This window comes from Denticeps clupeoides, chromosome 5, assembly GCF_900700375.1.
Source record: "Denticeps clupeoides chromosome 5, fDenClu1.1, whole genome shotgun sequence".
Classification (NCBI taxonomy): Eukaryota; Metazoa; Chordata; class Actinopteri; order Clupeiformes; family Denticipitidae; genus Denticeps; species Denticeps clupeoides.
The window spans coordinates 3,002,439-3,017,424 of record NC_041711.1 but is presented as its reverse complement, the minus strand read 5'-3'; the positions used below and the strand labels follow the sequence as shown (position 1 = coordinate 3,017,424).

Genomic DNA, 14,986 nt, shown 5'->3' with positions numbered 1-14,986 from the left:
GTTGCAGGAGTGGAATGGTGGTAGTAGCAGCCTAGTGGGTAACACACTCACGTATGAACCAGAAGACCCAGGTTCAAATCCCACTTACTACCATTGTGTCCCTGAGCAAGACACTTAACCCTGAGTGTCTCCAGGGGGGGGACTGTCCCTATAACTACTAATTGTATGTAGGAGTGGTGCTTTGTTTAATCTGAGCGTATATATATATATAATTTTTATGTTTTATTAAACCCAGCAAAGCTAGCTATTGCTCTGAGGCAAAAAAAAAAAAAACATATCACCAGCGCTGGATCTGACTGCCAATAGATTATAATCGTACGGCTTCCATAACCCGGCTGCGGTTCCACAAGCGGCCACACGGTGGCGGCCAAGCAGCAGGCCAGACCCCGACAAAAGGCTTCACGCCGACAGCGATTAATTACATCAAAAAGCAAAACTTCCCGTCGCCTGATGGATTTAATGGTCGTTTTTGGTTTAAAAAAAAAAAAAAAAGGCAGCACGTCCAGGCGTCACAATTCACGGTGACGTCATACACGTTCAAGTCATTCTAGTTAATTTTACTGAAAAAAATGTTTTTAATGGTTCATTGTTCGGATGTGTGCTCATAATAAGAGTTGTGATCGTTTTTTTAACACTGTGATAAATAAATGAAAGCTTTATTTCGGGCTCGGAGCGCCCCGCCCTCTCGGCGGTCAGGTGACCTCCTCCTCCCCGCGCCCGGTCTCCATCATTCCTCCCGGGAGCCGAGCCGAGCCGAGCCGCTGTTGTTCTGTAGCACGATGCGCAACACGCTGGAGCGTCCAGCCGGCATGACGGCGAGAAGGAGGAAGATGATGATGATGATGGTGGTGGTGGTGATCGCCGCCTCGGCGCGGGGTCTGGAGGTGAGAGAATTATCCCGTTTTCTGCGGTGCGTTCGGTTCCGGGTTCGGTCCGACGCGTCTCCGGTTCATTGAAAGCCCGGAGTCGTTTCCTGTCGCGGGGATTGTCGGATTATGACGCTAATGAGCTGTCTGACTAATGAGTTGGGCTTTTATTCATTATTAATGCGCTAATCACCTTCGATCTGGACGGTGTGGCATCATATCTGTGTGATGGGGTTTTTTTTTGCCGCGAAGCCCCTGCAGGTGGGACTGCGGGAGATGCGGCAGGGTGGGGGTCCGGACTGGTCCCGATTATTATACTGAATCTCTTCTTCTGATGCTGATAGTGGCCAAGTGGATACGAAAGTCCCAGGTTCGAACCCAACGTGTCCCTGAGCAAGACATTTAACCCCGAGTGTCTCCAGGGGGGACTGTCCCCTGTCACTACTGATTGTAAGGCGCTCTGGATAAGGGCGTCTGGTAAATGTCGTAAATGCAAATGATTCAGATTATATTACATCTGCTCCACCGTGTTACTGTTGTCCTGCGGACATAATTATATTATACCAGGTCTACTGCTGCCGCACATATTATATTACATTATATTATGTCGGTTCCACCTCTGATGCAGACACCATGCTACTGTTGCAGATTATCCCAGCCGCTGCTGATACGGATTATACTATGTTCCACTTTTTAATGTTCCAGTGCTGCATTACTGCTTTTCTGAGCAGAAGTTATTTTACTGGGAAATGTGCGTGTGTGTTTCTCCGGTCGTACCTCCGTGCTCCCAGCGCTCTTCGGGGCCGGAGATCAGATCCGGGCTAAATCGGTGAAATATGCAACGCGACGCCTAGCACTGATTGGCCGAGCCGCGTTGTTAAAGTCATCGATAATGTCGCACCTGTGTCCGCGGACGGATTCGGCCCGATATTGATGCCTCTCGTGAGGCAGGTTCTTCAAACTTACTTCGCAGACACAGTCTGCGGTTTGATACATCATGAATAATAAGTGAACGGTTTGGTTGGAGTTTAGATCTTTTGGCTTGGGAATGTCGCGCAGCTGCGGGTGAGGGAGCAGCAGGAGGTTCCCGGCTGAAGCAAGATGGCGGCGCTGCGCGCAGGCGCAGTAGGACCGGGGGCGGGGGGGGCGCCGTCTGACTCCTGGTCTGCAGACAAAAGATCCGCGGCAGGGAAGCCCCGATCCCCGCCAGATATCACCGCGCAGCCTGCCCAAAACCCCAAACCCCCAACATGTACAACATGTGTCAGGAAGCCTGACGGGCCTCACCATTTGAAGAGCCATGAATATGGCACCATATGAACACACAGAGTTCCCATCAGCCACCGCTGGCGTCCCAGGTTAGGATGGAGTCACACAGGGAGAAGTCCCGCGTGGGACTAGCTGATTTCGGCCAAAATCTGGGACATCCTGTATAAAAAGGGCCAGTGGTGGTTGCCGGTTTGAATCCTGAACCGCCAAGGTGCCACTGAGCAAAGCTCCGTCCCCACACACTGCTCCCCGGGCGCCTGTCATGGCTGCCCCCTGCTCACCAAGGGTGATTGTTAAATACAGAGGTCAAGTTTCACTGTGTGCACCGTGTGCTGTGCTGCTGTGTATCACAATGACAATCACTCCACTTTTGCAATTGCAAATCAGCCTCAGCAAAGAAAAATAAAATCAGCATAACATGTTTAATTATTTCACTTTTTTTTTACAGTAAATGATGTTTCATGATTTATTCCCTTGTGTTTGTTCGGTCCGTGTGGAACCTGCTGCAGATTCTCTGGTCGATGGGGTTCTGCGCACAGGTGCTGAATGTGGATGCCTGTGGAGGTGTGTGTGTGTGTGTTTGTGTGATGTGGAAAATAATAATGATGGAACAGCTTTCCAATTGCCCTGCTGCCATGGCAACCGCAGTTCCACCCCGCAATGCAATATCCCTGGCCGCTAATGAGAGGCGTCTGTCAGGCCGGCGGCCATGTTACAGTGGATGCTTCTGCATCCCGGGGACGAGGGGACATGATTTCGCCGCTTGGGTTCGGGTGGATGGGTCCCCACGGGTGCTGTGACCACGGTTATGGCCGACCAGTCATCACAAGCAGGAGAAGTTAGTCGTTTTCCTAATAGCTCCATGTCGCGCACCGCTTTATTCTTTCATCTGCGGTGGTGGCATCACATTTTCATGGATTAACTAGTTAGATGTAGGTCAAAGGTCAAGGTCACTGGGTCTGGGGGTGATATGCACTTCCGTTTCCTCCGTTTGATTGACACAGCAATCCTCATGTTGTGGTTTTCTGGTTCTAACCGGTCATGTTTTTTTAATATGAATTTTTATAATATTTAAGGATAAGAACTGCAGGGGGCGGGGCGGGCCGAGGGCGAGTCCAGGTAGGCGTCGCGTTCCTCGGGAGTTCTCACGCTGCGGATATTTCCAGCCTGCTCATGTCACTTCTCCTCTCCTCCGCCTCCTGTTTCTCCGGCGCTCCCTTAACATGTGGGTTGCCGTGGCACCCACTCCATCCCCTGGTGCCCGCTGCCCGTGCTATAATTAGACCGCCTTCCTCCAGGGAGGGTGGGTGTGTGTTGTTGCTGCCTGCCTCCGCTCTCAAACCCGCCGCCGTCTTCTTCCTGCTGCCTCGACCCCCACGTGGAGGATCGTGAACCCGGCAAGGGGCCAACACACACACACACACACACACACACACCTGCCTACGCACACGTTAAAGCACTAAAGCTCAGAGCCCGGCTCAGGCGCTAATTCTGTTCCTGTCGCCGCGGTGACGCAGCGCCATGTTCCGGTCCTGTGTTGTTGTTTTTTTTTTCCCGCCCGCTTCCTGGTGCTGAAGAGGTCGACTTCCTCTGTTTGTGAGGCCTGCGACGTTCTTCATAATGACCCCGTGAGACACCGTCACCTGCGTCCTGCACCGGTTCAAATACGTTACGTACGGGACTGCGAGTGAGAGACAGGACAAGGAGACACCATGAAACCCCTGTCAATCACCGAAGCCTCCTTTCCCATGAGGGGGCTTTTGCCCCCCTGCGGGACAGACCTTCCTGGGAGGAGTTTCGTTGACGTTGCCATGGTGACATGTCGAGGTCAGGATTCAGCCGTGATTGTGCTCGCTGAGGAAGGTGGCCATACCACCGGTCCTTCAATATCGTCCTTTCCTCCGGCATCCTTTCCTCTGACAAAAAAGACCCCAGGGCGGGTGGAGGGGCTTGTTGTCATAGCGACAGAGATGGGGTGGAGCATGTTGTAAAAGGAATATCTGTGGCCGTGTGTCACAGTGATAAAAGGCCAGCAGGTGCGGTCGATTCTTGCCCCGCCCTGCCCCGCCCTGATTATCGAGGCACCCCGATCCGCCAAGGTGCCACTGAGGTGCCACTGAGCAAAGCACCGTCCCCACACACTGCTCCCCGGGTGCCTGTCATGGCTGCCCACTGATCACCAAGGGTGATGGTTAAAAGCAGAGGACACATTTCACTCTGTGCACCGTGTGCTGTGCTGCTGTGTGTCACAATGACAATCACTTCAGTTCAGAAACACCTGATGCCGCACAAAAAATACGGTCAGTTCAACACAGTTCGCGGTGCTGAGTGGCACTAATACCGGCGCTGCTTTTTAACCAGAATTGTTATGCCAACGTCCACGTCTGCGTCGTTTATGAGATTAATTTCTACGCCCCTCACACAAACACACACATACAACGGCGTCACATTACGGTGCCTGTTGTTCGGAATCAAAATCTGAGCGGCGCGACGTGCGGGCGTTCCTGTCACCCCGGTATTCGTGATTTACGGACAACTTGTCATCGAAAACGATCTTTTTATCTACCTATTTATTTTCGATCCCGTAAAAAGTGGATTCCCATGGTAACTTGCTCTTCATTATCTGAACAGTCGATAACAGTGGATCTTCTAAGGGTCCTGACTTCTCGGTGGCGTCTCGGTGACACATACAGGCTAAAATCCCGGTCCCATGATGTTTCCGTCCGTGCTGGGCTTTCTGTATGCGATTAGTAAGTGTTTTTGTGTGTGTGTGTGTGTGTGTGTGTGTGTGTGTGTCAGTTCCTCACCCCGGGGTCTCCTCCCAAAGGGAAATCTGATCCCAGAGCGGCACACTGAGCTTTCTGTCTTGTCAGATAAGCTCCGCCTCCATGCTTCAGACCAGCTCAGGACGGGGATTAAATGTGTTTATGTGCAAATGTGGTGTGTGTGTGTGTGTGTGAGCAGATGGGAGGACATTTATCACCATCGCCAGCATGACTACGTCAAAGACGCCCCGCCCCTCCCCTCCCCCACTCCCACACTGACCAGTCGGGGGGTGTGGCGGGTGGGTCACTTTTATTTTTTTGTCCATCTGTGGACGTGACTTAGATGTGTCCAAATACACACACCACAGAGCACACAGGAGTCAAAGGTCATAGTTCTTCAGTGCAGCTCGAGTTTTTTTTTTTTTTTTTACATCATGATTCTGGACTATGTAACCCCCCTCCTGTCAATATGTGACACGCCCAGGTTTAGCGCTGCATCCCTCTCCTCCCTTTCTTCTCTGTTTCCCTCTATTTTCCATACTCCTAATACCCTTTGTACACAAACGTGACCACGCCCACCACCAACACCAACATGCAGGTTATCAGGTGCTTTAATTCCAACTAACGTGACCACGCCCACCACCAACACCAACATGCAGGTTATCAGGTGCTTTAATTCCAACGAACGTGACCACGCCCACCACCAACACCAACATGCAGGTTATCAGGTGCTTTAATTCCAACGAACGTGACCACGCCCACCACCAACACCAACATGCAGGTTATCAGGTGCTTTAATTCCAACTAACGTGACCACGCCCACCACCAACACCAACATGCAGGTTATCAGGTGCTTTAATTCCAACTAATGTGACCACGCCCACCACCAACACCAACATGCAGGTTATCAGGTGCTTTAATTCCAACGAACGTGACCACGCCCACCACCAACACCAACATGCAGGTTATCAGGTGCTTTAATTCCAACTAACGTGACCACGCCCACCACCAACACCAACATGCAGGTTATCAGGTGCTTTAATTCCAACGAACGTGACCACGCCCACCACCAACACCAACATGCAGGTTATCAGTGATTTAATTCTCTTGACGTCTAGCAAGGGGTCCCTGAGTAATTGGATATTAATTATGTTTATTTCAGGCTTATTTTTCACAACTCAATATAGGATGTATTGGCCGTGTTCATAGATGTTTGCCAAGATGGCCCTGAAATTTAGATTTGGGGTATTTTAGGGGTTACAAACAGTCATTCATGTTTGATGAAGGTGCCATGTCACTCCTTCCACTGGTGGATTAATTATTTTTCCCTCCGGCATTTTACGCAATGTTAGCTGGGCTCTCCATGCATCGTTATTAGTGAATAACGGCAGTTATTAATTATGGCAAATTCATGAAGGTTACCAGGAAAGAAGTACGATTTTGAGGTGTTGTACAGCGTGACACGTGATGCGCCATTTTATTTCTCATGGTCTCATTGTGTTATGAGGTGTCCTGTAGCAGCATCACAGTGGAGAGGTGGCGATGCAAGTTTATTACTGTCGTCTGTTCTGGAGCGCGTCCATGTCGTCCTCTGAAACAGGCCAAGTGTGTGCTCACATTTAAAATGCTAGAACACTCTGCAGAGAAAAATGGCCGTTCTGATTCTCGTCTCAACCAAGACGCATGGCAGTCACAGGATGGGCCGCGCTCCGATATGAAGGCTATGGTACCGCCACGCCTTCTGACGTGTGAGGAATTGGCCGCGGCCTCTAAACGTCTGTGCGTCCATATGGCAGCATGGGAATTTGTCCCCGGTCCCTGACTGACCTCACTCGCAGATGGTTCTCTGCTGGAACAATGTCATGTGTCAGGTCGAAACGGCACTGGTGTGTGCCGGATTTGTAATTGTGTGTGTGTGTGAGACTGCCCAGCACAGCTTGTGGGTTGCCAGGTTGAGAATGGAGGACATGAACTCCTTTAAGCTATACATCATGGGTTCTAATGAGAGGCTGTCTGATCGGACTGATCCTGTGTGTGTGTGTGTGTGTGTGTGTGTGTGTGTGTGTGTGTGTGTGTGTGTTTAGGGCGCCTCCAGTCTGTTTCATCAGCTGAACAACTGAACTTCTGTAAAGCAGCCAACACAATCCGAGCCGTAATGCGATTACGAACACACCCTCTGCTGTTTACCGGGGGTATACTTCACCTCGTCTCCAATTGGTCCATCCCTGTGTTCGGCTGAATTTGTTAGTTTGGTATTTTTAGTATTTTATTTACTCAGATGAATGAGAATTCATTGTGAATTCCTGTGTGTGACGATTAATTGCAGGTAACCGCTTCACAGTGAAAAGTGGCCCAGTTATATATGTGTTGTGGTGTGGAGGGGTGGGGTTAAGTGGTGGGATGGTCGATGAAGGGAATTGTGGGTCTGAAGGAACGATGCGGACGTAATGCAAGGACTCATGGGAAAGTTGCTGGGCCTGAAGGTTTCTGTCCGAGGCAGAAGAGCTCTGCGGCAGCCATGATAAGATCTGGTTAAATCCGCTACGTGACCTGAGCACCCTGACGCTTCATTTACCAAAGGAAATAACGCTGTCCCACAATTCCTAGCGGTGGCTCACGCACCAGTATGAACGTGCTAATTACAGATCATAATCAGATGATTAACCATAATGCATGTCTGTCTCTCAAGGGAAGGGACATAAGATGTGATTCTTCACGTATCCTCCCTCCAGTTTCCAGATGAAGGAAAACTGGACGAGAACAGAGACAGACCTGCCGCCAGGCCCTCTTTAAAATGCAGAAATGTATTTCCGTTTCCGGTATTAAACCGGAGCACGCCTCTCCCCTCCAGGTTCCGGCGGATGAAGGCGCCGGCTCGCTGGCTGAGCCCCAGGTGGCCATGTTCTGCGGAAAACTCAACATGCACATGAACGTGCAGAACGGCAGGTGGGACTCGGACCCGAGCGGAACCAAGAGCTGCATCAACACCAAGGAGGGCATCCTGCAGTACTGCCAGGAGGTTGAGATCACAGCCACTCGACACATACACTCGAAAAGAGCGGCCCTTTTCACTATGTTCTGTGTGTGTGTGTGTGTGTGTGTGTGTGTGTGTGTGTTCAGGTGTATCCTGACCTGCAGATCACCAACGTGGTGGAGGCCAACCAGCCAATCAGCATTCAGAACTGGTGTAAGAAGGGCCGCAAACAGTGCAAGGGCCACCTGCACATTGTTGTGCCATACCGCTGCCTTGGTATGTGTGTGTGTGTGTGTGTGTGTTTTAATATGCATATTAGTTCACATGCTGTTCACATGCTGATATACGGACTACCTACTTCACTGAAACCAAGAATAAGAAAAATGTCGAGATTTACAAACTGTACTATTATTACAGTTATTTATTTGCACAGTCGGTAAACATGTATATATCACTGGTCACTTTTTAACATTTCATTTGTACCTAAAATGTATATTTTGTGTCCTATTTATTTATATATTGTGTTCCATGTGCCGCATCTGTTTTTTGTTGTCTATTTTTATGTTGCACTGTGTAAACTGGAGCCACGTCTTCTCGTCTCTGTATATCTGTACAATATATAGAAGAGATGACAATAAAGTTTACTTTGACTTTGACTTGATATTTAAAATCAATTCACAACTGACGTGTGTTCATATTCCCATTCGATTCAGTTGGTGAGTTCGTCAGCGATGCTCTCTTGGTTCCTGATAAGTGTAAATTCCTACACCAGGAACGGATGGACCTGTGTGAGAGTCACCTGCACTGGCATACTGTCGCCAAGGAGGTACACACACACACAGACACACACATATACTAGAAAGGTCGATGGGCTGAGATTTGAGCCAATAGAAACAGGATTTAAATAGAATATATTCTGACCGGCACAAACTGAATCTGAATACTGTAATGTAAAAATGTCATTTAAAAAATTTTTTCACTGGTATTCAGATTCAAATTGGCACATATCTTAGCCCATTGAGATCTACGTCAAACCTGATGCCGAAAAAGCACAGTCCACAGTCAGAGTGCTGCTTTCATGGCTGCTCACTGCTCACTACGAATGATGGTTAAAAGCAGAGGACCCATTTTGTTGTGTCACCGTGTGCTATGCTGCATTGTTTTACGATGACAATCACTTTCATGTGTAAATTATTATTATTAATATTTTTATTCCATACATCACATTAATTGAACCTTTAATGTGAAGCATCTCTGACAACCATCCCCTCCTTTTCCTCCTCAGTCGTGTGGGGACCGCACCATGAATCTCCATGACTACGGGATGCTGTTGCCATGCGGCATAGACCGTTTCCGTGGCGTCGAGTTTGTGTGTTGTCCCTCTGAGAGCGAGAGAGACTCAGACAGCGCTGAGCTGGAGGCGGACGACTCTGATGTTTGGTGGGGAGCGCCTGAAAATGACTTTTCTGATAACAGGTATACACACGAGCATATATATATATACTTATAAATAAATGCACATACACCCCCAACAGCCTATAGGGATCGAGTTGCGTCTGGAGAAAGCACCTGGCTGTGCAGGGCTTTTGGGGAGAAGGTTCAAAAGTTCCTTTTATCCTGCAGGGGTGTGGAAACAGGGAAGCGCATACATATCAATTATGTCTGGACACCCGCAGTCAGGGGGCAAGTGACCATGTAGCGTAGCCTTCGCTTATTCTGACCCTGACCAGGCCGTACACACCATAAACAGGCTAATAAGTTTCTGTGTGTTTATTTATTTACTGTCCCTGCAGCATGGGCCGAGGGGCGGAGCCAGAGAAGCAAGTGGAGGCGGAGCCTGCTGTGACAGAGGATGAGGTGGATGAGGGCAGAGACGATGACTACGATCGCGACGAGGCCCTCAATGATGAGGATGGTGATGGAGAAGACGATGATGAGGAGGAGGATGAAGAAGATGACCTTGTTGCTGAGAGTGACAAGCACACGGCCAGCATCGCTACGACAACCACCACCACCACCACCACCACAACCACCACCACCACCACCACCGAGTCAGTAGAGCAGGAGGCTGAAAGTAAGAAGTTCAACAGAATCCTAAAATTATGCCAACATGATCCTTAAATAGTCAGTCACATGACCAGCTTATAGTGTGTTGCTAAGCAACATTTTCCCTAAAAACAGCACGATTCTAATTGCTAAAGGCAACATAGTTTTATATAACATGAAACCTGGGGTGTTTTTGAAATTATTCTCTCTCGCTTCACCTCATCCTCCAGGGGTCCATACCACCCCCTCCCCCTCTGATGCGGTGGGTCGTTACCTGGAGACGCCTGGAGACGACAACGAACACGCCCACTTCCAGAAGGCCAAAGAGAGCCTGGAAGCCAAACACCGGGAGAGAATGAGTCAGGTGGGGCGCCTGAGCGAAAAAAGGCCATTAAGAAAAGTTGATGAGAAACCTGTTTTACTTTGTTTATTGAGCTATAATATATATATATAATATATATATATTTTCAAAGAATTACAAAACTAAGACAGCAAAATATAGGGCCGAGACAGAGAAGCAGAACGCCACTCAGAAATAAATAAACTTCTAACCGAAGTTTGAACCTGAATTCATACCTGAATTCATGTTAGAAAATGGACATCCTGCTTTGCGCAAGATCCCCCCTGTAAAATGCAAACTGTTAAACTAGCTACAGAGGAATGAGCAAACATTCATCTTTAATCTTAATAATTACAGTTATTCAAGTTTTTACAACAAATGGAATTAGTTTTAAATTTAGACTATAAAAATAATATGACAATAATTCAGAGTAGCCTATCGATAATGATAAATTTGACGATATAATAAAATATGCTTGTTAATCATTTGACAGCAAGAACATTACAGGTTACTTAAAATGTTCTGTAAAAGCTTCTGTAAAAAACCTGGATAACCATAAATAGTAATAGTTGTGCGATCCTCAATTTTGAAGCGTTTACGGGCTTCTTGCTCTCCTTACATGTTACCGTGGTCCGTTCTGTATCTCCTGGTGCGTATCCAAAATAATTCCACACCACTCAAGTAGCTGCTTTTTTGGGGAATTTGTGCTACAATTAAATGATCATATCGTGATAATACCGATTTTAAAAAATAATAATCATGAACTATAACGTATGTCCCACCTCTACTAACTAGTGTGCGTTGGTAGGTAATGAGGGAGTGGGAGGAGGCGGAGCGACAGGCGAAGAGTCTTCCTCGTGCCGACAAGAAGGCCGTGATCCAGGTAAGACGGACAGACCAACATACAGATCACTGCTCGTCCGTTTTTTCTAATCTCTCATGCGCACACACACACACACACACACACACACACACACACTCAGCACTTCCAGGAGAAGGTGGAGGCGCTGGAGCAGGATGCCGCTCGCGAGCGCCAGCAGCTGGTGGAGACCCACATGGCTCGGGTGGAGGCTCTGCTGAACGACCGTCGGCGAGTGGCCCTGGAGAGCTACCTCAGCGCCTTACAGGCCGAGCCTCTGCGGGTAAACGGGCTGTTGTACACACACACACACACACACATGCACACACACACACACACATGCACACACACACGTTTTTTCCAGAGTGGCTGAACCGCGTTGCTCTCTGCAGCCGCGCCACGTCTTCAGCCTGCTGAAGAAATACGTCCGCGCCGAGCAGAAGGACCGGCAGCACACGCTCAAGCACTTTGAACACGTGCGCATGGTGGACCCTAAAAAGGCGGCTCAGATCCGGCCTCAGGTACCCAAACGCAGAAACACACACACACACACACACACACAACCAACAACAACATGCAGCCTTTTCCACGTTTTCAGCAAGCGTAACTGGTTTAGTAAATGAGGACATTCCGATTTTAGCGTGAATCTGTGCATCTGCTGTGATTTTTAACGTCCTCACACTTTACTCACGCGCAACATGTATGGAAGACTGTGGACCTAGACCGCTTTATGACCTCTGACCCCAGGTACTGACCCACCTGCGTGTGATCGAGGAGCGTATGAACCAGTCCGTGGGGCTGCTCTACAAGGTCCCGGGCATCACCGATGACATCCAGGAGCAAGTGGGTGAGTGACCACGCCCACACACCCCGCTAGGTGGAAATGAGCTACATTAGCAGTATTGAGTGGATCGATGCGGATTATGGGTTCAACGCTGATTATACACAATCAGACTCTTATCTTTGGTGTCCACACACACAGACGCACTGGTGACGAATATCGTATAAATACACTCGTTGGAGGAGAGTGTGTGTGGGCCATCTGTGGTTCTCTCGCAAGGATCGTCTGTAATGAGCCACGAACCGCTTCTGTTCACTCAGGTTATTTTCCTTTTTTGACATGTTGTGTCTCTGGCGGGGGGGAATTTCTCTCCGGGACAGACCTCCTCCAGCGGGAGCAGCAGGAGATGGCTCTGCAGCTGTCTTCCCTGCAGACCGACGTGAGGGTGAGTTACGGGAACGACGCCCTGATGCCCGACATGCCAGACGGCACCGGAGAGCAGGACACGCTGCCCCTAGTGGACGGTGGGTTGGGCTTCATCCATCCGGAGAGCTTTAATCAGGCCAACACCCAAAATGAGGGTACGCAGCGTAGGCTATCTACAGCGCACACACTCTCTCTCACACACACACACACACACACACACCGGATTACAAATAAATAATGACCAGATAAAAAAACTGAATATGCATCACACGTCTCATGTTCTCTGTACGTCCCCCTGCAGTTGCACCTGTGGACACCCGTCCCATCGTTGACAGAGGATTCCCTCCCCGAGCAGGTATCATCCACAGAATTATTACTTTGTATGTTCTGCTGTCATCTTTGTTCCTGTGAACGTCCCTCCCCGTAGCAGCAAATTATAAACACTTGACGTTGACAGAACGTTCCATGTTTCTTTTTTATTTTTAGGGTAGTAATGATTTCAACATTGTCTTTCTATGATAAGCACTAGATGCTGAAGGTGTAAGGATATTTTTGCTTTTTTTATTATATTTCTTTGTGAGTGTAGCTTGGTCGCCCTCTTGTGGCACAAATGTAAATGGTACAAAGCAAGTTGAACTGTATGGTGAGCCACTGTGAATATAAAAATGTATATTACATTCATATAATTTTTTAAAAAATTTCTCTTCTCAATCCTTTTGCGTTTATGGCATTTATCAGACGCCCTTATCAAGTCAATCAGTAGTTACAAAGACCAGAGGTCTGGTTCAGAGGCGGGTGTCTCACCCACCAGGCTGCTACCACCCTTACGCTGATATGAATTTGTGATTTCTCCATTTCAGGCTCTGGGCCAAAGTCAGAAGAGGTTCCTGAGCTGAAAATGGAGTCTGAGGACAGACGCACAACTGAATTTGAAGTCCGCCACCAGAAACTGGTACACCTCGTACTCACTAAGCCATCTAGAGTCTTAGTACGATATGAGGGATAATGCTTGAATTGTATCGTGCTTTGTGGCAAATTTTGTAAATTTGTTGCTGCGTGCTATTATCACAGCCGTAACCTTGTTTTCTCACTCTCCCCATCATCAGGTGTTCTTCGCTGAGGATGTCAGTTCCAACAAAGGTGCTATCATTGGGCTGATGGTTGGAGGGGTTGTCATAGCGACCATCATTGTCATCACCCTAGTGATGCTGAGGAAGAAGCAGTATATGTCCATCCACCACGGGATCATTGAGGTGTGTGTTTGTGTGTGTATAACCTGCGTCGTTCCACCGTCATTTTCGCCCACATAATGCAGCCCTGGCTGTGTACTTGTTTTTGGTTTTAGTCGAGTCTTTGCGGCAAGCTGTCATTTTATTAGTCTTTGTCACGATCAAACTCATTTTATTTTCAGTTAAAAGTCTGAGCATTATAGTAATGTAGGAAATGTACAGTTCTATTTAATCAGTCAGTATGGTACAAGTGCCCTGTAGAACAGACAAAAACAACATTCTCTTTTAGTCAAACCCATCTGAGCGACCGGATCGGAAACGCAGGAAGCAGAAATTCGGCATAATAAAAATAACGCAATTAAATGAGAGAAAAATAACGTCTCCTCAAGTTTTCATCAAGGACAATAGACAGTTTAGTCTAGGTTTTAAAACCACATGTTTTGTAAGACAAAAATATTACATGAAATATTTAATTACAGTTACATGACCAGCATTTACGTCTCGTTTTTTCACATTTTTTGATGAAGATATTTTGTTACGAAACGGACACTACCTGTCTGGAACCTTCATAATCAGCTTTGATGAACATCTGGCAGGGTGTATCCGGGGGCGTGAAATATGAATATTTATCTCATGTCCGTTTGTGTTCTGATGCTCCAGGTTGATGCGGCAGTGACCCCAGAAGAGCGCCATCTGTCCAAGATGCAGCAGAACGGCTATGAAAACCCCACTTACAAGTTCTTTGAGCAGATGCAGAACTGACCCCCCCCCCTCCACAATGAAGAAAAACGCCTTTCTGACGCCCCCATTCTCCCCCGTCATTCACCTTGCAGCACCGCATAGGCGCCATTGGTGCGTTCTGAATTCCGTTAGTGTAACGACTTCTGATTGGTCAGCTGCCCTGTACATTAGAAGCACCAGCCGACCTCATTGGCTGTCCCAGCTCTCCCATGAAGGAGGTTCCACGTTCAACTCACGCTCCTCGCCATCCTGATCTCAGTGTGGGCCGTTCTCTGTCCGTAACCCCCCCCCCACCACCACTGAGGAGGCCTGTCCCTCCATCTGTCCCAGCCCCCTGCTCCGACTACAGCAGTGCTGCACAGTTAAAGACGGAGGATGCCGTCGATTCGTGATGTAAAATTGGGAATGAGCTTTACTTCTGAATGTTCCTTTTTTTTTTTTTTTTTTTTTTTTTTTTTTTAAATGTACAAAAAGGGAAAAAAGAGCAATTTTTATGAAGTGTAATGTGTTGAAGAACCGCAGATCACTAGGTGTCCATATTTAGTGCATGGTGGAGTCCAAGTTGTCTCATGTAGAAAATGTCGTAGTAATCGAGTCGTAGCGAAAACGCGCCAGGGTTTGGGGGCGGGGTTACCTGTAGAGTTAGCTTTCTGCATTTTGATACCATTGAAATTGGACCGATTTTGATTC

The 14,986-nt window shown here is 48.1% G+C and overlaps 1 protein-coding gene across 1 annotated transcript; it reads left to right on the top strand.

Annotated features, from left to right (window-relative positions):
- Window positions 1–713: 713 nt before the first annotated feature.
- Window positions 714–14,338, top strand: appa (amyloid beta (A4) precursor protein a). Its single transcript, XM_028980021.1, has 16 exons — window positions 714–884; window positions 7,752–7,919; window positions 8,021–8,150; window positions 8,588–8,700; window positions 9,160–9,350; window positions 9,668–9,948; window positions 10,151–10,284; window positions 11,069–11,143; window positions 11,244–11,402; window positions 11,512–11,640; window positions 11,867–11,966; window positions 12,281–12,481; window positions 12,628–12,681; window positions 13,187–13,278; window positions 13,433–13,579; window positions 14,216–14,338. The coding sequence occupies exons 1-16, from the start codon at window positions 780–782 to the stop codon at window positions 14,315–14,317; spliced, it is 2,181 nt and encodes a 726-aa protein (XP_028835854.1). The 5' UTR covers window positions 714–779; the 3' UTR covers window positions 14,318–14,338.
- The last annotated feature ends 648 nt before the right edge of the window (window positions 14,339–14,986 follow it).

What these genes read in the sequence shown, in the direction of transcription:
- appa (XM_028980021.1), top strand. Translation starts at nt 780, where the DNA reads ATGCGCAACACGCTGGAGCGTCCAGCCGGCATGACGGCGAGAAGGAGG. An exon ending in TACAGGCCGAGCCTCTGCGG is followed by an intron (nt 11,403 to 11,511) that starts GTAAACGGGCTG and finishes TGCTCTCTGCAG; the next exon opens with CCGCGCCACGTCTTCAGCCT. An exon ending in TCCACCACGGGATCATTGAG is followed by an intron (nt 13,580 to 14,215) that starts GTGTGTGTTTGT and finishes CTGATGCTCCAG; the next exon opens with GTTGATGCGGCAGTGACCCC.